This window comes from Acinonyx jubatus, chromosome F2 (assembly GCF_027475565.1).
Source record: "Acinonyx jubatus isolate Ajub_Pintada_27869175 chromosome F2, VMU_Ajub_asm_v1.0, whole genome shotgun sequence".
Taxonomy (NCBI): Eukaryota; Metazoa; Chordata; class Mammalia; order Carnivora; family Felidae; genus Acinonyx; species Acinonyx jubatus.
In genome coordinates, this window is record NC_069394.1 from 38,572,905 (window position 1) to 38,599,019 (window position 26,115).

At 49.7% G+C, this 26,115-nt stretch overlaps 1 protein-coding gene across 5 annotated transcripts in view; it reads left to right on the forward strand.

The window, feature by feature from the left end:
• Positions 1–3,837, forward strand: part of NIPAL2 (NIPA like domain containing 2) — an 82,590-nt gene extending 78,753 nt beyond the window's left edge. For all 5 annotated transcript variants that reach the window (XM_027064158.2, XM_027064157.2, XM_053208005.1 and 2 more), the window contains one exon: positions 1,066–3,837. In XM_027064158.2, coding sequence (XP_026919959.1) covers positions 1,066–1,178 — 113 coding nt within the window. In that variant the 3' untranslated portion in view covers positions 1,179–3,837. The remainder of the gene's footprint in view (positions 1–1,065) is intronic.
• Positions 3,838–26,115: the final 22,278 nt, after the last annotated feature.

Consider the following 26,115-nt stretch of genomic DNA (forward strand, 5'->3'; position numbering starts at 1 on the left):
CAGACCCCTGCTGCTTGGGGAGCCTTTGAAGGAACATCTAAGGGCAGGAGGTTGGGCTGCTAAGGAATATAGTTCCTGGAAAGACTGCAGTGGCCTCTGCACTGTGGGGCCAAAAGGGATGTTCTTCACAGTCACCTGAACGTGAATAGCTTCTTCCCCTCCCCCCCATTTGCCTTCATCCTGATCCACATAACATGCACCGTCTTCCCAGCCCCCCACTCTCACTGGGAAATAACTTGCTTTAGTCACGTAGACAGCAGAAGCAATGTTCAGAACAAAGCAAAGTTTGCTGTGTCCTCACCCCCTCTCCTGCCCACCCAGTATCTCCAGCTTTGCTAGGGATTTGGGGTGACCTATAGGTTTCTAGACGGAAGTAACGGTGATCTGACAGCTTCCTTTACCATTCTGTTAGGCCCAAACCTTCGAAGCAAAATTCATTAAAGCCTTCTCCCTATGACTGGGAAAATATGGCCCAAGAAGTTCTGTGTTCTCTTTCCCTCTTGAGTCCCCTGATCAGCTAAGAGCATTCAGGGCAAGAATTGGCATTCACAGCAAGGGTGTGCATTATAAATGACGTGTATGGTTAGAAGTTCTTGGGTGGAAAATAAAGTTTTCATATTTTTAACCCGAGTTTTCATTTCACAAAGCCCCATACATAGGATCAGTACCAGCTTCCAGAATCTGCTATGAAAGTCTGTTTTCTCTGTTGTTATATACTTAGAACAAACATGGAAAAGGGGGAAGGACACCGGGCAGGAAGGTGTGGAGATGAGTGGATGCTTCATGTCCCCACCGTGACTGATCCAACCTGGTTTCCATGCCCAGCACAGTAGGCCCTGTGCGGTGAGGAGACAGCTCTCTCCTGTGGACGGCGCATGGTCACAGTCAAGGGATATGGAGTTCTGAGGCCTTTTCTTCCCGGTGTTTATCTCTTGTTTAGAGGGTGACCACATATTATAAAAAAAGGTGGGGGGGAATAAAATGTGGCTTGGAGAGAGGAGAAATTATTAAGACTTATCCTTTTGTATGAGCACAAAAGATTTTCTGTGATTACTATCTCCACAGGGAAACAAACACTGGACAAAATACAACCAGATTCAAATGGCTTATCCTATGGAACTTTGCCTGATGGAAGTGACTCAACGAAGAGCCAAAGTGGAGAGAAGAAAGAGGTCTAAAATGCCGAGAGGGATGGCTTCTGGCCTGTTATTCGATATCACCTTTGAAAAAAACTGCACATGTTCCATTTGTGTCCACAGCTTTTCTGTGCTGACATGTGCTAGCTAGCATTACCGGTCCTTCACCGTGTCTCCATTTGTGTGGACAGCGGGGCCTTCCTAAGCCTTGACAGCCTCATGTCTTCATGGAATGTAATTTGAAGTGTTCCCCACACCCTGGACTTGCCCCTAGTGAACTTCTAACTGGCTAGATCTTAATTAGGGCCTGGCTACTCAAGCAGGACTGTCACACAAAAATGTGCGTTCACGATTTGGCTACAGAGCACATAGGCTGCTCTTCCCACTCGACTTAGAGCATCAGCTGCTTTGCTTTAAAGAGACATGTTAATCCCACAACCTCATTCTGGTACCAAAGGTTTGAGAACATTCATTTCTCCTACGACATCTTTTATGAGCCTCCCCCATAAAGATCTCACCTTTCTATTCCTAAGTTAGAATGGTGAATCATCTTTCCTGAAAATGAGCCCTATTATAACCATCCTTTTATCTTTAAAATTAGAGTTTGTAAGTGGCATTCTGTGATGGTGTGTACCTTGGCTGGTGAACTTTTTCAGATTAAGAAAGGAACCACCTCAGAATTAGGACCAATTTTTCAAAAAACATAGAATGATGAACATTTTCTTCAGCTGTATGATCCTATTATACTTGAGCTGAAATTGAAAACTTCATATCCTATGCCTGTATTTGTTTAGTTCTTATGACTTATCTACTGGGTATATTTTAACTCCTGACACAAGGGTCAAAACTCATATTTAAGTTCTTAGTGTTACCTTCACTAGCATACCATGTCTTCCCCAAGTTATTATCTCGAGCTTTATAAATTCTTCTAGGCAAAAGGACAGCCATGATTAGAGACCTGGATTTTAGCCATTGAAGTCTGTAGACATAGCCAGGTGGCCCAAGCTGAGACCAGAGAGGAAGGCCATGTGCTGCTGTACCCTGCCTGGCTCCACTGCTGTGACTAGTCAGATACCTACTAGATATATTTGTAGGGAGAGTCCATAGTCATATCTGTTATTTATGAACTGCTAATATATTTAAATGAGAAGAAAAAAGCTAGCCTTCACTGTAACCAAAATCAAGTAATAAGCCCTATCCCTAATGACATTTCAAAACCTTCAGATCACGTCTGACATGCCAGTCCGAAATTGTTCAGGCCAGTTGTCTGGCATTTGTAAAGGTTGTTTATCCCGGAGCTCTTGAGACTGTCGTCTGAACTGCTTTGGGTCTTTCAGCCTCGTTCCTTGTTGTAACCTATGCTCCTGACCAAACCTGGCCACAAAGGCAAGATCCGAATCTATCACCCACGTATGAATAATAGCCTAGAGCCCATGTCTGGCTTTTGAACTCCTGGTAAGAATTCCTGCTATTGTGGAAAGTATCCCCCTAATTCAAATAAAACAGTCCTATAATTTATGGCATGTTTTACTGAATCGGTCCAACATGTTGGCACTTGAAGGCTCAGCTAAGAAATGTGTCTGGTGTCTTAAACTACAGATTTCTGATGACTCTTAAAACTGGTTTCAAAGATTGCGAAAATATTTAGACTAAAGAGTTGTACTTGAAGTGGGACTCCATTTATAGCTACAGCACGTGGTTTTGAGCACTGCAGAATTTTGCACAGACACAAGCATGATGCCAATACTTTAGTAGTTGCCAACATTCGCATCTTTTAAAAATTTTGTGAAATGACATTGACTTATGCACATTTGAGCAATCCAGCAATGCTTTAGAAGTCCAGGCAACGTACAAAATATATCGAGACCTAATTTTACTTTCCACATTGCTTCTTCAAAGCCAGGTGAATAGGAGTTTTAGTTGTATTGGCTCATAAGATTTTTTTAAATTACAAAGTGCATGACAACAACCAAAGCCAACCCAGTCCTTCTCTTGGCATTGTGAATTGGGGACCTTTAGCCAACACTTGACTCATTTGACTGTTTGTCTAGACGAGGGGCCTGCAAAATTTTCCTGTAAAGACGCAGAGTAAATATTTTTGGGTCTGTTGGCCAATGTTGCTTGTCGCAGCCACTCAGCTCAGCCATGATAGCATGAAAGCAATCATAGATGATACGTAATGAATGAGCACGGCTGTATGCCAGTAAAACTTTATTTACAAAACAGGTGGTCAGCCCTAGGCCTGTAGTTTGCCAAGCCCTAATCCAGACTCCCTTGCCCTTGCTATGCAGTGTCTTTCTTGTTCCTTGGACATTCAGGAGTTGAAAAAGTGGCACTTCATGGTCCATGACAAACTAGGATGCTATGGCATGGTGGAGCCATGTCTTGATATTTACATTAGGATCTTGTTGCTTATATAAGATACAGATGGAAGTGGTGAGTTCATTATGGGTGCCCAAGTTTCTCTTGAAAGCAGTGGTTCTTTTGTGAGCACCACTACCTGAACGGGAAGAGCCTTTCCAGTCCCATAGTCCAAGTTGATAATAGCCTCAGAAGCGCGTACGAGCTACCTTTCATCAAAGCAGAGGACTTTACCATCTGATTGTTTTCACTTTAAGTGTTTGCTTAGTCTATAACCATAATACTTTCACTACCAGAATCACTTGGGAAAAAAATACAATAAAAACTTCTCAAGCAGTGACTCAGAATGTATTTTTCAACACCCCCATCCCACCCCCACAAGCTCCTGGAAATTCTATTTTGTGGCAAAGAAAGAACAGGAAAAGGCAGATTTCGTAGATTATTGCAATGTCAGTGCTAGTGAAGAGTAATGGTGATAATGTGCAAGTTTGGCTCCAGAAGAAGCAGGTGTAAATGGTGGGTATGACTTAAATGGATTGAAACACTGAGCCAAGTTCCTGGAAGCCAAGAACCCTCTCTATGCTCCTTGTTTCCAAGCGCACAGCTCATCCAGGGATGGTAACCGTCTGTGCTCGGCCACGCTAAAGGCTGCTTCATACTTGCCAATTTAATAGTGATGTTATGGACATAAATATAGCAGTAATTAAAATGAACCTTCCCACCCCCCCACCCCCCGCCAGACTGCTTTCCTTAAATTCCAGGGCTGGTTATGGAGATAATCCTTGCACTGGCCACTGCCTACCTAATTCACATGTCTGGCGCTAGTGAATCTGAGTGCTTTAGTGAAGTTGCTAGATAAACACCACACGTGTTGAACTTTTAGAAGAAGATCTCAGAATTGAGCCTAACGTGATTGTGTGGGAAATTTAGGAGCTGCTTCTAATCGTTGGACTCATCAACAGTCTGGCTCTTATTATGGCTGTCTTGGAATTAAAAAAGAAAAAAATCCACACAAACATGGTTTCCATGCAAATACAGACCAATCTTGGGCTATTCAACGTCGCGTTTTTAGCAGTTGTGGTAAGTGCAGGGAAAAGCCTTCCCACCCAGGAATTCTTGAGTCTGTCCCCTTTCTTACCAGCCTCAGGGTACCACACAACATGCAGCCCTGTGCCAGGAGAGCAAATCAGTTACAGGAGCTACGACCCGTCCAAGGAAACATTTTTTGCAAGAAAGAGAGGAAACTCCTCCCTCAGTGTTGGTCCTTATTGAGAGTTAATGAGTCCCAACCACAATGTAAGAGAGGCATATCAACTCCAGTATCAAATAAATGTGGTGTTTTGGGGTGCACCCAGCTGAGCCAGATGTTGCCAACAGTTTCACAGAGTTCCAGGCAAGGTGCAAGATAGCCCCCGTGTTCCAGGAAAGAATCTCCTTCCCAGGGAGCTGGCAAGTGCCAGAGAAGGAGCCCCTCCACTCCTGACGTGACCAGCACACATGAATCAAAGCCACTTTGCACATTTGAGCTGCTGCTACCCAGACGCAAGCTAATCCTTCCAGTGTGCACACATCCCACTTTGGGAGACTTTTCCTTCATGGTTCTAATTTGAAAACCAACCTCAGCAATTTTCTGAGGTTTGGGCTCTACTCCTTCTGTCCAAAGTTCCTCACCTAAACCTTCTAAAACGCTAAACACGAACAAGGAAATGACCCAACTCAAGCACTCTTGATCCAGCGTCTTGAAGTTTGAGTTGTTTGCCTGATTATAGACCCAATCACCACATGCCTCAAACTTCCCAAAGACTGATTAATTCGCTTAAACATAATTGATCACATACTATTTTCGATGCAGTGTGTTTAAGGTTATTAGGAGTATAAAAATGAATTCGACATGAAGACCAGCTCTGCAGGAACTCCTGTCTGGTAAACAACAGCTTTCATTTCTTGAGCCCCTATGATGTGCCAGGCACTGTGCTAAGTCTTTCACTTGTGCTACTCACTTAACCCTTATAATTTCTGTACCAGGGAGGTCATTATCCCTATCTTAGAGATTAAAAAAACAGGGCAAGAGGCAGGGCAGGGACTAGGGTAAGTCAAGAGAGGCACCTGGGGCATGAAATTGAAGAAAGATCACGGAAATCTTACTCTCAGTATGGTGACAGGGCTGACCCAGCACCTGCGGGGCCCTGAGAGTGAGTAGCTCCTTAAATGCTGTGCCCTAAGCACCTTCTTGCATCCTAGCTCTAGCAAAAAAAGTGAAGTGGTTCAACCAGTGTCATTCAGCTGGCGACTGGCAGAGCTAGGATTTGAACCCAGGACATCTAACTCTGCAATCCACACTCTTATCACTAGTATCGCTCTACCTACACTGCACAAGACAACATCAACTGTTCCTTAAAAGACTTGAATAAAGGCTATGGGAGCCCAGAGAGGAAAGCGGTCATTTTTGACTAGGAGGCAGTCTTCAAAAAGAAATTGGGGATTATGGTGGGTTAAGTGGTGCCCCCCCCCCAAAGATTTGTCTGCCTCCTAACACCCAGAACGTATGAATATGACCTCTTTGGCCAAAGGGTTATAGATGTAATTAAATTAAGGATCTTGAGACAATGTCATCCTAGATTGCATTCTGGACTACTCAATCCAATAATAGGGTCCTTATAAGAGATGGAACAGGAAAAGATAACAGACACACTGGGGGAAAAGCCGCATGAAGATAGAGACAGAGATTGGAGTCACGAAGCCATAAGCCAAGGAATGCCAGGAGCCACCGGAAATGAGAAGAGGCAAGGACAGATTCTCTCCTAGATCCCTGGGAAGGAGCACAGCCTGCCAACACCTTGATTGATCAGAGAATACCTTTCTATTATTTAAAGCAGCCCAGTCTGTGGTACTTTGCTGCGGTAGCCCTAGGAAACTCACGCAGGTATTGAGCTGGCCTTCAAAGTCCATATAGAATTTAGACCTAGATGGAAGCCCGTGAGCAAAAGAGAAGCTGAATAGCTCAGAGTAAGCTTGGAAATGTCTGCAACGTGGAGTCACGCGAAGAGGAAGGCAATTGATAGGACAAGAAAGGCAGGTTAGAAGGCCTTGAGTGGCCAGCTCTGACACAGAATTAAGGGCTTGGGTTTAATTTGCGAAGGAAATGATGGCATTAACTTCAGTTCTGGGGGTGCAGGGTGGACCTAAGGACATAATAAGAAACTCGCCTCTCAGAATTTCATGACATTCCCCTTTATCTTTCTTAGTCATTCACCGTCGATATTAGATGACATATTAAACATTCAAGAAGCAAGGACTGAATTCAGGCTTTGCATTTGTGGCACATCACCACTACCAGAAATGACCAGTGTAGCCAGGCCATAAAGGCTGGGTGGTGACCCCTGAAATGGCCTTGGGCAGAAAAGCTGGGCCCAGAGAAGGATGTGCCGGGCCAGCCAGAACTGCACTCCCCAGAACCTGAATTGGGAGATGTGGAGAGTGTCAAGGGGTTAGGCGGGGAGCTGAGGCTGGGAGCCCTCCTGGGGAGGTGTGAAGGCAGAAGGGACAGCAAGGGCCATAGCAAGCCACGGTCAGTAGGAGACTGAAGTTACAGAGAAGAAGGAATTGTGAGCATAGAAGAACCAAATCTGTTGGCAAAGCAAGAGAGGCAGTAAGCAATACTATAAAGAGAAGTAGATCCAGAGTGGGGTTGACCAGCGAGTTTCGGTGACAGATAGCCAAGGCCCAGGCCCAACATGGCAAGGTCCAGGTGAGTGAAGCTCACCTCCTTCCACTCAGAGGCATATTTATGATAAACAGCCAACTGCCAGGGCGCCCTGGGGGGCTCAGTGGGTTTAGCGTGCCACTCTTGATTTCGGCTCAGGTCATGATCTCACAGTTTGTGGGATCGAACCCCACATTGGGCTCTTCTCTGACAGCACGGGGCCTGCTTGGGATTCTCTCTCTCTTTCTCCATCTCTCTGCCCCTCCTGCACTTGCCGTCTCAAAATAAGCATTAAAAAAAATAACAGCCAACCCCTTCTCCAGCTGGCTGGAGAGACTGCGTTCCTGGCCACGGGAAGGGTCTGATTTTTCCCAACACTCATGGGGTTAACAGAAAACATTAGTTAGATGTGGCTGCTGCTAGCACATAAGGGGAAAAGATGAGCCCATTTGAGAATCGCTTCATGAAATTCAGGAAGAAGCTCTTCCCAGCATTCAAATTACAGGGCAGCACTGTTCAATGACAGTCCGTAACCAGTAGGGGGCGGTCTTCAGATAGGAGACAGGAGAAGGTGGGCCCAAGAAAATGACCACAAGTTTCTGGTGGCTCCTACGCTTAATCTTAATGAACATCATATCCTTGTTCTTTTTTAAAAGTGTAGTAAACCTGATATATGGTAATTTAAGAATAGCCAAGGCATCTGCTTGCGGGGGTTGGGGGGGGGTCGATGCTGGAGGAGGGCAGTGGGATGAAGACAGGTGTTCCGAGGGGAGCAGCAGACATAATGGGAAACCTTCCCAATGAAGAGGGAAACATCAGTCGCACCTAAACATACAGACAAGAAAAAGTCCCGAGTTCAGTAGCAAAAGAGGCTTATGATAACCTCATTCCTTGACTATCCACCAGCTAGGTGGCCCCACAGCAACACCAGAGAAATGAACAGGGCAGGGGTGGAGGAAGGCATCTCCAAGCAATGCAGCCCTTTGGCCAAACGAGGAGTTCCTCCTGCGGAGTTTGCCCTGCTTCGGGACCAGTCGGACATCCCTGCAGACCGCGGAGCCATGGCCACGCTCTCCCCATGGCGCAGAGGTCTCCAGCCTCCAGCCCCAGGGGCTGACTCTGATGGGGACGTGATCAGGAGGGGACATGAGCAGGAGCGCCCCCCTTCTCCACTGCTGCCGTGGAGCGGGGTGGGGAGGGCAGGCTTCTGAGGAGGAGGACCGAAATCTGCTACAGGGGCCCAAGTGCTCCCCTCGATTGCCTTTCCACGGGCCTCCTCTAAAGCAAGCCACCTGCTTCCTGCACAGCCAGCCCCAGCCTCCAAGGTCTCCGCAAAGAAGAAACTGATCCAAACCACCGCTGAGGATCAAGAGCCTTGGCATTGCCTCCGCTTATATTTGTTGTTCACTAAGGAGTTTTGTGGAATCCAGACTCATTTTCCACTGAAACAAGGGAAAGTAAAGACAGCACCAAATAAAAATAGATTCCTGGCGTTTCCTGTTTACTCAGAGCCGCTGCTCTCTGTAGGCCAGGGGCTTCTCTGGACATCTGGAGAGAACACCCCCTCCAAAGAACATAAAAGTGATGATTTCTTCTCTTCCGTGTTCCCACTTCCTTTTCTTTGGTTGCTTGTAGGTTTATCTTGGGGGGTCTGCTGGATGAATCCCCAAATCTCCTTTTTCTAGCTCTATTTAGAGGGAAACAGATTTCTGGGTGCCTGTCTGCCTCTGGTGACCCCGTTTCCCCACTTATACAGCAGAGCTCATTATTTCTGGCCTGCTGGACCTCAGAGAAGATACAGGAGGGACTGGGTGACTGCTAGAAAGAGGGGGCTTGAGGGCTGGAACAAAGACCTCACGTCCTCCTTCAGAATAATGCAGGCAGAGCCCGGGGTCCCCAGCAAAGGCCCAAGGTGACAAGACAGAAAAAGTTTATTCAAAAGGACTAAGCAGAGGCGCCGAATATATCGGGCCTAAGGACACATGTGTGACTTTAAGTCCTTTCTGACAACCGTGGGGACATCAAACAGGTTTGGAGAAAAGGTCTGAGTGGCGAACCAGCGGTGCCTGGGTGGGCTGGGGGTGACGGGCCCTCGCTGCAAATTGGTATATGGCCCCTGTGCATGGCCCACGTGCCGAACATGTTTTCCCGTCCAAAAGCAATGAGAACAGCCTCACTTTGCCGACTGACTTTTGCACCACAACAATAAAGTTAATAATGGAAAAAACATTTATCCCGTGGCTAGGGACACTCTCCACTACCAGAGTGTTGGATCCACACTCTATCAACAGAAGTTGCTGAGAGCAAACCAAAGCTTATTAACTGATTTTTATGAATGATTGAAGCAGCAAAGCAGGTTTATTTCATTTCCATAATTTAGCAATTGACAATTACATAAATAGCTTTCTAAAGTCATCAGGATGAAAACCATCCTGTTCTTGAGAGGAAGAGAAATGAAGTGACAAAAAAGAGCCAAACCAACGTGCCACTGTAGGGGACGGTTATGGGCTGAATTGTGTCCCCCACCCCCCACCCCCCACTCAAAGTAGGCGCTGAAGTCCTAACCCCCACTACCTCAGAATGTGACTTTATATGGAAAGAGGGTCTTTACAGAGGTAATCAAGTTAAAAATGAGATCAGTTAGGGCAGGCCCTGATCCAGTTACCGCTGGTGTCCTTGTGGAAAAAACTGGGAAATTTAGACACAGAGGTCCACAGAGGGAAAACAATGTGAAGATGCAGGGAGGAGACAGCCATCTATGACCCCAAGAACACCTGAGGCTCCCAGAAGCTAGGAGGGAGGCATAGAAAGATTCTGCCCTACCGCCCTCCGAAGCGACCGATCCTGTTCCCACCTTGGTCTTGGACTTCCAGACCCCAGAACTATGAGCTAATACACTTCTGTATTTATGCACCCCCAATCTGTGGTTACAGCAGAACTAACCAAGTAACCTAGGGGCTTGTGTCTCCTGTGGCTTCCAGCACGTGACCCCTCCTGTTTGGGGAACCTCCATGGCACAGACCTTGCTGGGAAGCGGAAACTCCCCCCTCCTCCCACTCTGAAAGCCGTAAGGCAAGACCCCCTGTCCCCAACCCCCGGAAGTTCACGCTCTCTCCCGGAACACGGAGTCTGAAGCACGAGATGGGTAAGATTGTATTCATTTGTCACCGGCAGGGGTCGGCATCCGACGTTCAGTTGTCACGCCAGTGCGCCCGTGCGGGTGACACCACTCAGTGCTTGCCGAAGCCAGCCAGTTGGTTTCACCTGGCTCCTGCCCCTTTTCCCAGCCTAGTCCTGCAGACTTCCCGCCGCTTCTGTGATCTCCTCAACAAATCGGCGCAGATCAGCAGAGAGCGGAGTGTGGCCGTGGAGCTTTGACCGGCATTCCCAACCCCTGCTTGACCACGGCCCCCCTGGACATCTTGGTGTCAGTATGTCCAAAAGCAAAGTCATCGCCCAACCACCTCTCCTCTCTTCTGCACCCCTGCCACCCAGCTACTTCTTTTAGGGGCACTCCTATGCTCCCTAGGCCCAAGCTGGGCCTCAGGGCCATCTCTGACTCCTCCCTTGTCTGCCAGCCAATCACCGCACAGATCACATTAGACCTCTCTCCCAAGCATCCTGCCCATGCTTCCCCTTCTTCCTAGACCCCTAGCTGCTGCCCTCATTTTAGGTCCTCCTGACCTCCTACCTGAAATAGCTCCCCAGCTCCCCCACCAATTTGCCCCAATCTGTTCCCTCAGATTCAGGCTGAGGCAGCAGAGTAGAGATGGAGAGAGAAAGGCCTCAGCCTGTCCCAGCCTCTCTGCTCTTCCTGCTTTTCCCAGGCTGCAACTCCTGCCCTAACTGACTTCCCACATCTGTTCCCCGTTGGAACCCTCCACCCTTCAAAGCCCATCTCTAACACTTGAAGATTTAATGATTTTATCAGCCAGATGTGCTCCTTCCCTCTTGAGAATCCCTTCTTTCTTTTGCTGTTGTTTTGGTGCAACTCTTAGGTTATTCCACTTAGAGTTAGTCATCTACAAGCTCATCTGATTCCTGGTATCTAATTATAACTCTTTGTGGAACAGGATTTGCCCTGGACTTGTCACCACCTCCACTGTCATAACTATCATCTCCCACTGGATTATTGCTATAGCCTCTGACTGGTCATTCATGTAGAAAGGCCCAAGTCCAAAGACCTTATGTGATCTGACCTCCATGACCTCTCTGCCCTGAAGGCCCCCTCCTACCTCCTTCTCCAATTCCCCTCCAGCCTCACTGCCTTCTCCCTGGTCCTTGAACATACCACACCTACTTCTGCCTCAGGGCCTTTGCACATGCTGTTCTCGCAACCATGCTAACCCTGAAAGTTGTCTAAATCTTTGCTCAAATGTCACTGACCACCGTATTTAATGCTGCAACCCATCCCACCTTCACCCAGCACTCTTAGTTCCCATGAGCTTTTTCTCTTCCTCCTCTTTTTCTCCATAGCATCACTTACCTCCTAAAATACTGTATAATTTGTGTCTTTATTATGTTTATTGTTTGCTGTCTGCCTCTCCACCCTCGCCTGCCACAGTGGGAACTCCCCAAGAACAGGGATCTTTGTTATGCCCTCCGATGCCTTGAATGTGGTAGATGCTCATCAAATATTTGTTACATAAATGAATTTCTGTATTCGGCAGACACAGGGCTATGACAGTCACTAGGTTCCCAAATCATACTACTTTTTTTTTTTTCAAGCATAACTGCCTGGTTGCTTGGCTGCTCTTCCTGGTGCTGCCATGGAAACCAACAGCCCAGGGACAAGTTGCTTCTCATCAAGTCAGGCAATGTGTATCGCCCCCCACTGCCCCCCCCTACAGAACACACAGCAGTGTGCCCGTGCCCCCCACGGCCTGAGGACATGATGCCATGGCCAGTCAGCTGGAAGTATCCAGGATGCAAACAAGAGAGGGACGGTCCCCTCTACCGGCTGGAGCGGCCTCAGGCTTTCTCCATGACCCGGTGCAGCGAGCAGAGGAGTTTCCCTGGAGGATTCACCCCCAGCTGACGTCTGCCCACACAGACCACACATTCTGTTCTCAGGAGATTCTCAAGTCCAAAAGTTCCCATTGCCTCCCCCAGGCATCATTTTTTTTTTCTCTATTCCCAATAATAGCAGACATTTATGATGCACTTTCTAAGGACAAGGCACTTCGCGTGTATCATCTGCAAGCCTCAGAACACTGCAAAGTAACCATTATCTTTCCCCCACCACAGTTGAGGGCCTAAGGCACAAGGAAACTGATCAGCATGCCTTAGGTCACAGAGTTCAGTGGTGTGGGGACCCAAGGCACGGCGCAGTCCTCTGCGCACTGCTCCCGCCCTCCTTGCTTGCTCCCCTCTGCTGCAGCTGTCTCCTACCCTTGCACCTGCAGAAGGGGGCAGGGGGCAAGCGGTGGGGGCAGAAGGTCCCTGTCTCTGCAGCACCCCTGGAGCGTGCACATCACACACATGCACTCACACGGCTCAGCGGCACGGCCTGGGGGCCACTGGCTCTCACCGGAGTAGGTTTCCGAGGGAGGCCGAACTCTCTCCGGAGGTCTTTGAAAACTAACAACAAATAAAAGATCAGCCCTTCTCTCTGGCATGACGTATGTGTGGTCGTGCCTAAAAGCAGAGATGAGCTGACCCCTCAGCTTTATGACAATGATGAACCATTACTGGACAGGCGGACTGACTGCTTGGAGGATTACTAAATCTGTTTTTAATAACATCACCAATCCAGGACCAAACCCTAACCCGGCGCTGCAATAAAGTCCATCATCGCTGGAGAGAGAGCACTGGGTCAGGGAGGGCAGAGCGGGTAGGCTGGGGACGGCCTGTTTGTTCTGAAGTATGGGGCTTCGTGAGTCATAGACCAGCTCGGGGAGGAGTGGAGGGCTTGAAGATTTATCTCAGATGAGGTCTGAGGAATGAAGAAGAAAACAATGGCAAGGAGACTGTGTTGGAGAAGCAAGGATAACAGCCCGGCTTGAATGCTGCTGGGCAAAGGGACGAGGACGCTGTGCTGTGGGCACCCACACGGCATGCAAAGTGTGGGAGTCAGAAGCACACAGAGAGAACACCTAATGTGTCCTGGGTTATCAAGCAAAGTTGGTCTCAAGCACCGATTCCGTGAGTCAGATATTAAGTAGTACGATGAAAGTCTGCCACCAGCACAACCTGGTAGGTGCTGAAGAAACAAGAAGGGTCTGCAGGGCAGAGTAGGAGCCCGCAGCCACCTTCCAGGAGCTGCAAGGCGGGCACAGGAAATGGAGTGTGACGAGCAAAGAGGAGAGTGGACAGGATCTCAGGGCAGTAATGCCAGCGGCCCCGTGTGAGCATCCCAGGGCATTTGGCTGGCTGGCCCGGGCCCTCAGACACTGCTGGTGTTGACGGCACTCCGTCACCTCCAGTCCCTGCCAGAATCTGGCCGTTTGGTGTCCGAAGGAGTAGGACAGAGTCCTACTGGGCAAAAGAATGCCAAACTGAGCAGAGGAAGGTCCGAGGTTCTGCGTGTGAGCTTTCAGATAGCTGAGAGGCAAGCCGTAGATGCTGCTTGGTGGAGAGACTAAGGTCCCTGGAGCCCCAAGAGTGTGGCTGTGCAGTTCCCCTAGGCGACACAGGCAGGGGAAGATGGCCTCTTCTCTGCCCCTGCACAGAACCTGCACTTCACCAGCTCCCGGAGTGCATGGTGCATCCAGCCTGGTGCTCACATGTGGGGCTCCAGTGGACAAGCAATAGCGAGGCTCCTCATGGCTCCTGGGAGAGCGTGTGTCCGGGATGGGAGCGGGGAGCCCCTGTGTCCCTGTGTCCCTGCAATCCCAGCCAAGGGCTTCGCGTGTAATACTCCCGGGGCCCCCTTAGGAGGGAAGGGTTGAAGGTCAGCAGATGAGGGCGGGAATCCACGGCTGCTGAACGGGACGCCTGGTGGTGGGGCCACAACGTGGAACTTGTGACTTTAAAACACTCCCAGGGGCGCCTGGGTGGCTCAGTCGGTTGAGCGTCCAACTTCAGCTCAGGTCATGATCTCACGGTCTGTGGGTTCGAGCCCCGAGTCAGGCTCTGTGCTGACAGCTCAGAGCCTGGAGCCTGTTTCAGATTCTGAGTCTCTCTCTCTCTGCCCCTCCCCTGCTCATGCTCTGTCTCTCTCTCTCTGTCAAAAATAAATAAACACTAAAAAAATTTTAAAAATACAAAATAAAACACTCCCAGACTGCACTGCAGAAGTGGGCAGTTCAATTACAGGAAGGGTCTTCATGTCTGAAATTCTACCCTTTGAGTCCTGTGTGTATTAATTAGCTACTGCTGCATAACAAGTCCTTCCAAAACTTAAGAGACGTAAACACCAATACCCATTGATTATCTCTAATCATTTCTGTGGGTCGGGAATTCAAGAACAGCTTAGGTGGGCATTTCTGGCTCAGGGGACGGTCATGAAGTTGCAGGTGGATACCAGGGAAGGCAGCCATCATTTGAAGACGTGGCGGGGCTGGAGGATGCACTTCTAAAATAGCCCACATGTGACTGGCAAATTGCTGCTGGCTGTGGACGTGGGGCCTGTGCTCCCGCCCACGTGGGGCTCTCCCCAGGACTGACGGCTTGAGTCTCCCCATGTCATAGCGGCTGGTTCTCTCCAGAGCAAGTAATCTGAGGACCAAGGGTGCGGTGCCTTTTTGACCTGATCTTGGAAGTCACCCCCCATCACTTCTACCATAGTCTATTCATCATGCAGGCCAGCCCCAATTCAATGTGGAGAGGGATACCCAGAGGTGAGTGCCCTGGGAGCTCCCTTGGAAGCCAGTTACCACCTGTCTTTTTTTTTCTTTGAGAGAAGTAGGGAGTATGAGTAGGAGAGGAGAGGAGAGGGACAGGGAGAGATAATCCCATGCAGGCTCTGTGCTGACAGAGGCAGGGCTTGAACTGACAAACTGTGAGATCATAACCTGAGCTGAAAACAAGAGTCGGACGCCTAACCAAGTGAGTCACCAGGTGCCCCACCACCCTGTCTTCTGTGACATCCAGTCATTGCCCACAAGGGCCTCTGGGAAAGGCAGTAATTAAATCACGTCAACCCAATTCTTACCCTATTGGAACTGACTTCTAACTGGGTTTTATTTCCCCAGGCATGAGGGAAAGTCTAAGGGGAGGCTAAACGAACATGACAGTGAATGGGGGGGGGGGGGTGGGAGACATGGGAAAGGAAGTGGGATCCAAAGGAAACAGGGAAAAGCTGAACAAGGGTCTTCTCTCCTGCATGCCCAGGGCTCCCCTGCTCATTCATTCGCCTCTAGAACAAACAGGGATTGCACCATGGTGTGCTAGGGGCCCTGCAGTGACCCAGCCCTCCCATCCAAGTTTAGAGTTCCAGGTGACTTCTGTTCCCATGTGGGTATCAAGGTCCAACAGGAGCACAGAGGAAGAACTGCATGGAGTCTGCGGTGGGGGAGACCAGGAGGGCTTCATAGAGGAGGCATCAAAGTGAGCTTTCCCAGTCTTTATACAGTTGGAGAAATAAGCAGAAAAGGCTGAGCATCTCATGCGCTGTCAAAGGAAGTCACAGCCAAGTTTTCTAACCTCCGGCCACCCAACAGCACATTGGCCGACTCACGCGGGACACGGCTCTCTGGCCGTCGCGGGGAGGTGAGCCTGGAACCACAGGCTGGCAGATGGCCGGGAGCAGGCAGAGACACCACTGCCGCTTACCAACATGAAGCCCAGGCGGGACCACAGGCTGGCGGCTTTCCGTCCTGTCACCTCCGGAACCGGGGAGGCAAACCTCGGTAGCCATCTTCACCCAGGCCCATCTGGGCAAACCGCCCTCGCCCAGGGGACGGTCTTCCAAAGGCCCAGTGCCAGCCTCTCTGGCTGGATGTTTACGCTAGTTCTCACCATGAGAATTGTCACAGTCACTGCACGGTGTTTGCCTTTTTGCGCTGACTTATTTCACTTAGCAAAATGGCCTCGGGGTTCATTCATGGTGCAGCGTGTCAGAAATTTCCTTCTTTTTTAAGGCTGAGTAATATCTCGTTGTATGCGTATACCGCATTTTGTTTATCCATTCATCTGTTGATTGATCCATGAATTGCTTCTCCGTCTTGGCTGTTGTCAATAAGGCTGCTGTGAACATGAATATATATACGAGTCCCTCCTCATAGTCAAGTATCTGCTTTCAATTCTTTCGGATTTGTATCAGAAGTATAACATTGCTGAATCATATGATAATTCTCTTTTTTTTTACGTTTATTTACTTATTCTGAGAGAGAGGGAGTGAGAGAGCAGAGGGGAGGGGCAGAGAGAGGGAGAGACAGACAGAATCCCCAGCAGGTTCCATGCTGTCAGCACAGAGCACGATGTGGGGCTCGAACTCACAAACCTCGAGGTCATGACCTGAGCTGAAATCAAGACTCAGACGCTTGCCTGACTGAGCCACCCAGGCGCCCCTCATGTGGTAATTCTATTTTTACTTTTGTGAGAAGGCACCATACCATTTTCTGAACCAGTTATTATGTAACAGCTAATAGCAGTAGAAGGATTAGCGAAAGCAACCACGCTGCAAAGCCCTATCAGCACCCACAGGTCTTTCTCATGTAACTCATGGATCTGGGCTCAAATCCTGACAGAGAACCTGCACTTGCTTGTACTCAATGTCGCTGTCATAATTAACCTTTCCAAACTCTGCTCCTCTCACAGATGAGACTCCTGAGTTGAGCTGAGGAAAGGGAACTTGTCATGGGCAATAAAGAGTCAGGGCTCGAGAGACTTGAACCCTGGCAGCCACGCTCCCATCTGCCTCAGGGAGGTGAGGTTCTGAGCCGGGGTTAGAACTGGAGCTTGTGCAGCTGTATTGCCCAGGTCATGCCCCCGAAATGCTCTTTGCCTCAGTTTTTCATCTAGAAAATGGGTCTAATGGCACTGACCTAGGGATTTAAGGATTAAGCGAGGTGACTGTCTTAGTCTGCTCTGACTGCCATAACAAAATGCCGTAGACGGGGTGACTTAAACAACAGAAATGTATTTCGTATGGTTCTGGAGACGAGAGGTCCCAAATCAAGGTGTCAGCAAGGGAGTTGTCATTCTGAGGCCTGTCCTCTTGGCTCATAGGTGGCTGCCATCTCACCATGTGCTCACATGACCTCTTCTCTGTGCAAGCTTGGAGAGTGCAGGCTCTCTGAGGTTTCTTCTTAGAAGGACACTAATCCCATGTTGGGGGCCCCACCCACATGACCTCATCTAAGCCTAACCACCTCCCAAAGGCCCCATCTCCACACTGGGGTTGGGGTGGGGGGGGAGTTAAGAGCTTCGACATAGGAACTTGGGGGTGGGGGCAACATGTATTCCATCCATAACAGCATCTTACAAGGAGGTGTCCCTGTGTGCCAGGCCCAGTGCTGAGTGCTTCACCCCCATTATCTCACACCGCCCTCATCACTGCCCAGCAGGGCTGCCCAAGGCAGGAGACTTTTGCTGCTAACCGCACAGGCTCAGAAACCAACCGCCGGACAAAGGGTAAGCGCTCAACCAGCACTTGCCATTACTTGCTCTACAGATAAGGAAACAGAGCCTAAGAAGTTGGCAGAGGTGGGGAGCTGGGCCACGGATCCAGGCTGCTTGACTCCAGGCTCCCTGTGGAAGGCCCTTCGTATGCTTCCTGGTGCAAGGTAAGTACTCAGTGACGGAGGTACTGGCCACTGATGACAATCATGATGTCTCCTTCTAGTTCAGGAAGCTGCCCTGGCCGCGGTTGCCTGGGTGTGGAGGGCAGACCCCAGAGGTACAAGCACCTGTCCCCGAGGCCACACCCACCTCTCCACACTGTTGTCTCGGCCTCTGATCCTTCCCCACTCCCGTTAGCCACGGTCCAACTGCAACATGTAGCTTCCCATACTGCACTGGTGCTGATGTGGGGGCTTCTGACGGTCATGGGAAGTCAAATGTCACAGCACGCAGAGCCGCCGTGGCGTGGCTCCAGCTCCTTCCCGCCCTTCCCGTGGACTTGCCTTCGAGAGCCAGCTGCACCCTGCGGTGCTTGTGGGAGCTACTGTGTGCAGGGGCCTGTGCTCTTCCCACGTCAGAGGGTTGAGTTGTACCCATGCTCCTGAGCCTGGTCTGAAGACTCCCGGAATCGCTTCGCAATCCCCCTCTCCCCAGGCACACACACGCACATGCGCGCACACACACACACACACACCCTTCAGCACCATCTCCCACCTTCCACTTTGTCTTACAGTTATTAAAATGCATGTGTTGTCTTTCTTGCCAAACTGCAAGCTCCCTGCAGGCAGAAACCAAGAGGACTTCGTGTTCTGAGTGCCCAGACAGGTGCCAAGCCCTAGCTGTCACTCCAAGAATGCTGATCAAACTGGAGCGAACTGTCAGAGTGAAATCCAAAGCTCCCAGGGAATCTCATTATCTCCTGAGCCGGGCCAGAAATGCCCGCAGGAAAGAAAGTCTTTGTGTCCCAGACACTCGCTCCAGGCCTCTCCCAAGAGGGTGGGAGAGATCAGTCAACACCAAGGGTTTAAAACCTCTGTTTTTTTTTTTCTCTTTTCCCTTTTAGGGCATGTTTATTGTTATAATTGGCCCAAATATTTTAATTCCCACAAAGATGTGTCACCTCCAATCTCGGCAATGTCAAAATGTCATCAAGTAACCTCCCTAAAGTTCCTTTGAGCCTCCGTGTCAGCCAACTCCCCCAGGAGGGCACAGCACAAAGCCCGGTGAGGGTGAGGCCGTAGGTGTATTCCCCCACCTGCTTCTCCCGCTTCTATATATATATGCAAACTCGTTCCGAGAAATAAAACAACTGTCTCTGGTGCTCAAGCTAAATCTTGCAAAGATTATGTCTTGCTGCTCTCTATAAACCGCCCAAGAACTGCTTGTCTCCAGAACTATTATCCTCAGAAACAGAAAGAACATTAGCATCTCTCTGCGTCATCCTTGCTTTTGCCTGCTGCTCTTCGAGCTTTCCTCCACAGCAGCATTTTGCTTTCAGTCCTAACCATAATACTTTGCTAAATAATGGTGCGGGGAAAAAAATCTTTTTTAAGAAACACAGCCCTTTTAATTTCCCAGCCTGCAGATTTGTTTTACACATGTCCTTTCTCTCTAGTTTTTGGACACGTGGTATGGTGCAAGCTCTCTGCGTCTATGGTGGCGTTTCATCTTTAGTACTTGTGTTGGAGCATGACTCATAGGTGTGTGCGCTCACGTATGTGTATCTTTACGTGGATGCGTGTGCATTTGTGTAGATGTATGTGTATATAAGCACACGTGTGTGTGGTTTTGCGGCAGTGTTTGACCCAATATGCGTGTTAAGTTTCTCAGCCACCCCTGCTCTTATGTTGAGACAACATGGCTAGTTTTGGCCACTGAATCGTGAACAGAGGTTAACTTGGGGGCCAGGACAATCCATGTGCCTGTGTGGTGGCAGCCGTTATGAACTGAACGTTTGTGTCCCCCCTCCAAATTCCTATGTTGAAGCCCTAACCCCTAATGCGATGGTATTTTCAGGTGGGGCCTTTGGATGGTGATAAGGGTTAGGTGAGGTCTTGGAGGGGGAGGTGAGGAGACAAGATGGGATTTGTGTATTTATAAGAAGAGAAAGAGAGACCAGAACTGTCTTGCTCACTCGCTCTCTGCCATGGGCGGACATAGCCAGAAGACAACTATCTGCAAGCCAGGAAGAGCGCCCTCACCAGGGAGGAATATGTTGGCACCTTGATCTTGGACTTCCCATCCTCTAGAACCGTGAAAAAAAAGCGCGTCTATTGTTTAAGCCCCCTCCTCCCTTCGCCTGCGGTACTTTGTTACAGGAGCGGGAGCCGACTAAACCAGGTCTTGGAGAGTGTATTCTAAATGAAGTAGCTTCAAGGGGGAACAGGCTGTCCAACTGACACCAGACTGTGAAGCAAGGTGTAACTGCTGAGTGTGCTTAGCCGTTGAGATTTCAAGGTTCATCTCTTGCTGCAGCAAGCATCATCTCATCTATAAAACAGTGCAGATAATTATTGGGGCACCTCGGTGGCTCAGGCAGTTGAGCGTCAGTCTTCAGCTTAGGTCACAATCTCGCAGTTTGTGAGTTCAAGCCCCGCCTTGGGCTCTGTGCTGACAGCTCAGAGCCTGGAACCTGCTTCAGATTCCCTCTCTCTCTCTGCTCCTCCCTTGCTTGCTCTCTCTCTCTCTCTCTCAATATAAACATTAAAATATGAAAATTAAGAATTAAATCATAAAAAAATAAAATAAAATAGTGCAGATAATACCAAGCAAACAGTGCTGTTGTGTGGATTGAATTAGATAATGTGTTAAAAAGCCTGTGTGCCTTCTCTCTCAAGTAACTTAATTAAATTGAACGAGTACCTAATGAGCCTCTTGCTTGTCTGGGACCGCACGAGGTGCTGGGGATCCAAGTCCAGGAGCTCTGCCCCCCGGGGGACATTTTAGTCTAACAGGACAGATGTGCAAACAGCTTTTTCACAATGTGATTAGATGCCCGGTTATAGGAGGGTACACAACAGAGGAGAGAGTAGTTAATTCTGGAGGAATCAGGAAAAGTGACACAAAAAGGGTTAGAATGAGCAGTGTTTTAAGAAAGAAATAGAGCTTGCCAGGTTCAGTGAGGCCGGGGTCTGCCCCAGGTAAGATAGGGTGTTGAGTATAAATGGTGAGCTGTGTTAGTAAGAAGGGCCCTTTTCTAGTCTCTAGAACATTCATCTCAGTCCTAAGATCCTCAGACTCCACTTTTGATTGGGGATGACCCACCCTCAGTGAGCAGCCAGGGGTGGATGAGGGAGAGAATGAAGTTTTTTTGGTCTTGGAAAAGAAAATACAAGTTTTCATTCTTTTTTAAGGCCATGACAAACGGTCCTTTCTTTGTATTCATTCCGAAGGGAGCGACATCGTCCTCCTCTGCCTTCCCAAAGAGACCGCGTGCTCCGAGGGGCCAACGACAGACCTGGTCATGCATGTCCCTGGGGTCCCCAAGGCCGGGGGCCCGGTCTGCAGATAGAACTCCACAAGCACCCGTTGAATCCAAAGGCACATAGAGCTCGGCCAGTTCTCGGGCTGCAGCACTGAGCAACAAAACCGAACGCCTCTCCCTTGGTGCTTTTTTGGGTCCCCCAAAGTCCCTCCATCCCAAGCAGTCCTGGCACTGAACTGAGGCTCCTCTCTGAGACCTATGGGGGCGCCTGTGTCGGTCCACGGCGCCACCCCGCGGCCATGCCTGGGAACTGCACGGACGGAGAAGAGCCCGGGGCCCCTGTCGCTGCGTCATCCTCTCCTGCCCACAGTTAGGAAAACCCGGATCCTGGGCCGGTCATCCGCAGGCCCACTCTCTTCCCTGTGAAGTCCCTGAAATTGGACAGGCACTGCTTTGACCACGGTTATTTTGATCTTGATAGCTTAAGCCCTTGTTTTCCAAGACACTGAAGAAGGGGTCGCTGTAAGAACCCGAATGGCATGTGAGACACAGGGGCAAAGACAGAGTGTGGCGAACCCTCACCAAAGAGCATGTTGGTAAGGACGCTGACAGATGTGGGTTTGATCCCAACGAGTGGCGTGACCCTGGCAGTTCCCTCACATCACTGAACCTCAGTCTCCCTCTCTATAAAATGGGGATGATAAAACTCATAGAATCGCCACGAGGATCTAAAGATATAATCCATGCCAAATAAGCCAAGGCTCTGTGAGAGGTACACAGCAAGTGCTCAACAAGACACTTGGGCTTCTATGACTCCTCTGAGTCTCACTTCAGGATAACGAGGTAGAGGGGCGCCTGGGTGGCTCAATCGGTTACGCATGACTCTTGGTTTCAGCTCAGGTCATGATCTCACGGTTTGTGAGTTTGAGTCCCGTGCCGGCAAAGCCTGCTTGGGATTCTCTCTCTCTCCCTCTCTCTCTCCCACTCACATGCTCTCTCACTCTCTCTCAAAATAAATAAACTTTAAAAAAAGAGAGCAAGGTAGATAACAATTTTATTTCCATTTTTATTGACAAGAACACTGAATTTGCTTAAGGACCCGCCCGTTGCCTTTCAGCCAAGAAGTGACAAGAGTTAAAGGAAGCCTTCCAGGCGGCACCGTGAGAGGAGAAACACGCAGGGCCGAACCGCTGAAGAAAAGTTGGGATGGCCGAAAGGAAGAAAGAGGAGATGCAGAACTTGAATCCAGCATGGCAACGTGCTCTCTTCCTTCAGGGATTTGAGACTCTTCCGGAAAAAAATCCGTATTCAAAAGTTGGTCTTGAAAGCACCTGGCCCCGTCAGGAGACCTGCGTTCTTGGTCCCAGCTCTGCTACAGGGCAGCTGTGTGACTAAGGGATCTTCCTCCTCAGCAGCATTGCGGGGGGGGGGAGGGGGGGGGTGTCGAAGAAGGCACCTGCCTGCTCAGGGCCCCTCAGCTCTCACCCCATCACTCAAGTCTGTGCCTCATCCAGGCGCCCTGTAGGAAAGCTGCCCAACGTTCACCCTGCGACGTCCATGGGCAGGGGTGCCACCATTTGCCTTCAGAAACCTCGTGGGAGGAAGCAAGGACATAGAACTCTGGCCTAGGGGGTGACAGATGGAAAGAATAACTCTTGACTCAATCACATGAACAGGAGATTAACATTAATCCTTGCCGGGACTGAGTAACTGCCCAAGGAGGCCCACACGAGCCGCCGAGGGAGCAGCAGGCTCAGAGTGATGCAGGCTGGGGAGCCAGGCCCGCTGATTTATGGGCAACATTCAAAAAGTTAAATGAGCAGAGGCTTTGGAGACCAACACGGGGCAGAGCGGGAGGAGAGGCCAGTGCTTGGTGACAACCTCTCTGGATTCAGAAAAAGAATGCTGCATAGTGTACCCACTTCTTTCTAGGTGAAGGGGTGGCTGTGTGTGTGTGTGTGTGTGTGCGTTTTCATGTTTTGCTTTTGGCTGATGTTTTAAATATGAGCAGGCCAACTGGGAGACGTAATCACAGGCCTTTCATAACTGCCTAACGATGGCAAGATGAATGGTTTGGGTGGTGCTGGAGTCATAAATAACAGCAGCATATCAGGGCAAAATTAAACAGCAAGAAAAGCGAATGAAATAAATCTCCTGGGACTCAGGACCATCTTTTCCTAGGAAAACATCAGGATGAGAAAGCTTGATTCCTATGCCAGACCAAGAGCCAAAATCCCAACACCCTTCACATGGCACCACAGCAACATGTCATTGACCTTGAAGTGCTTAAGGACAAGTCCCCGTCTGATTCATGTTTGCATTTAACCCCTCCGGTGCCCAGCACAGAACAGGAGACACGTTGTGCCCAAATGGATGGGGGATGGGTGGAAGGACCGCATGGCATGCCGTTGTGAACTCAGACTTGAAGTCAGCTGATCTGTGCCCAAACCCCGACTTTGTGTCTTTCCAGCAAATTATCAAGCCTCTCTAAACCTCAGTTTCCTTGTCTGCAAAAATGGAGATAATGATAAAAGTGTGGTTGCAAATACTAAATGGAATATTGCACATGAAGCCTAGTGTATGGTGGGTTCTTAGTGTTCCCTCTTTATCATTACTAATGGCTGAATGAAATAACTGGGAACTAAAACTCCATTCCACAGGCCAAACTGGTAGAACTAATTATTTTCACACCTCAGGGAGATAAAGGCTAAGGAAACATGGATGACTATGATGAGGGAGGTGTCATGCTGGGGTTTGGGGGCTCCCTAGCCATCCCTGCTCTTGGCCTGACTCTTGGTTGCCACCCCCCCCCCCCACCTCCCACCGTCCCTTCCCCTTTGACTTAGGGAAGAATCTACAGATTTAGACTGGGAACATGGCGGACATGCAGCCCACAGCTAGCCTCATCGCTGGCCTCTGGGAAGGGCGGGGAGGGGGAGAGCCCTCTGTGATGATGCCTGCCCAGGAAAAACAAAACCCCAAATTCCAACCATTGTTGTCCCCGTACTGAAGGCCTGCTTCTCTTTGGCCACCACTTCCTTCCCGACAGGGAGTACCCAGCCCAGGTATGGTCACTTGTAAGACTGCCAAGCTGTGTGGGGAGCCAAGCTCTGCCCTTGGTAAGAAGCAGTTCCTACTTTTCCAAAGGGACAGCCCTATAGGCTAGTGACAGGCAGAAAACAATGATGCATCACAGAATTTTATGACATGAGATATTATTTTGCATGAGAGCCCAAGTTCCAGGAAGACCTTCTGAGGAAATCTTTCTTTCGGTCTGGAGCCTCTTGTAGCCTCTCAGCCTGGTGGGGTGCCCTGAGGGTTTCGACCTCCCTCCTCTCACCTCCCAGTGCTGGGCACTCTGAGGACCAGTAAGTGCCAAGCCCACTCGGCTCTTATCCTTTTGTGAGGGAGGGCACCACCACAGACACCCGAGCCACGGTTCCCCGGGCAAAGGCTTGGAGTACTTCCTCGAGACCACTCAGGCTTGTGTGGGCATGATGTAGGGGGACAGGAATGACTCGGGGCCATCCAAGATGCCGGATGAGACCAAATGCAAACAGACGCTCTGACCTCTCTCCGTGACACTTCAGGCTGCATCTCTCAACAGGGAGTCAGGTCTTGGCATCTCAGACAAATCCATCCAGAGCCTAATGGCTGACGGGCCGTCCCAGACGCCACCGGAGCATCCCCAAAGTGTGAGGTCGTGGGAGCTCGCAGGGCCTGGCAAAGTACCCGGACATTACTTAAATGCTGGAAGAAACACAAGCTCTCGACCAGAATATTTAGCAACCAGAAACTAGGCCTCACTATTAAAACAAGCAAACAAGCAAACAGGCCTTACGAATGCCTAACACCCAGAAAAAGTGACATTCACATTTGTGAAAAGTCAGCATGAAAAATACCAGAATCTCAGGATTGGCAAAAACCCAAAGATGCCCATCCTGGTGATTCTCAAGCCCGATCCCATGAATGGTCTGTGTTGGAATCATGTAGGGTGCTTAATAAAAATGACAGACTTGGGGGCCATACCGCAGACGCTCAGAAATTTCTTTTAGCAAGCTCCCCAGATGCTTTTGATGATCACCAGGTCCGGAAGCCACTGACTCAGTCCACTCCTCCTGCAACTTTTCTGTGACCACGAATCCCTCTTAGCAGTCTTATTCAAGTGCAGACCTGTTTCAGGTCTGGGGTGCAGCCTGAGATCCTGCCCTTCTAATGCTGCGGGTCTCAGGACCGCCCTGTAAGAGGCAGGACTGTTCCCCAACCTCCTCCACTTTACTGAGGAAACCGATCAACATGAGGGGGTGAGGGCTGGGAGTGGGGGTGATGAAGTGGGCAGGGGGTGAGCACAAGGAAGTTGCAGGCCTCACTGGGCAAGAATGCTGGGAAAGCCAGCCCTGGAGGAGCCCACAGAACATCTCCCGACAACAGTGTCAGGGCTTGTGCCCTAATGACTGTTGCAGGCACACAGTGGCAAATATTCAGAACCACGCCGGGTAGTGCCCACAAACAGGAGAATCAAGCTCCTTGCCCAGATCCAGTCTGAGGGCTCGCAGAAGCCCGACCGTAACTGTCCCTCCCCCGCTCTGCTTTGGCAAGATCAACTTTACATCTATATGCCAACCCCTGGTACTTATTCCAGAGTGCTCATCAGGCACCCCTGACATTTCCTCCCACGCCCCCCATGCATGCGTGCGCGCACACACACACACACCTCTTGGCTCCTCACAAGTCACAACAGGAAATAGTCACCCCACCTCCTGAGAGCTCTGGGCTAGACATCTTTTGTCCCGGCTCACATTACCTCGGCACACTTCTTGTCCAGCTCTAGCTGCAGCAAACTGAGGGGCACACGTGTGGCCCAACAGCACCTTGTCTTAGCTGCACCTCTTGTTTCTGTCCTAGGGGCTTCTTGCTGGCCTTCCATGGGATGCCCACAGAGCAGACTCAGCTATTCTAGCACCTGTACAAACCTGGAGGGGCAA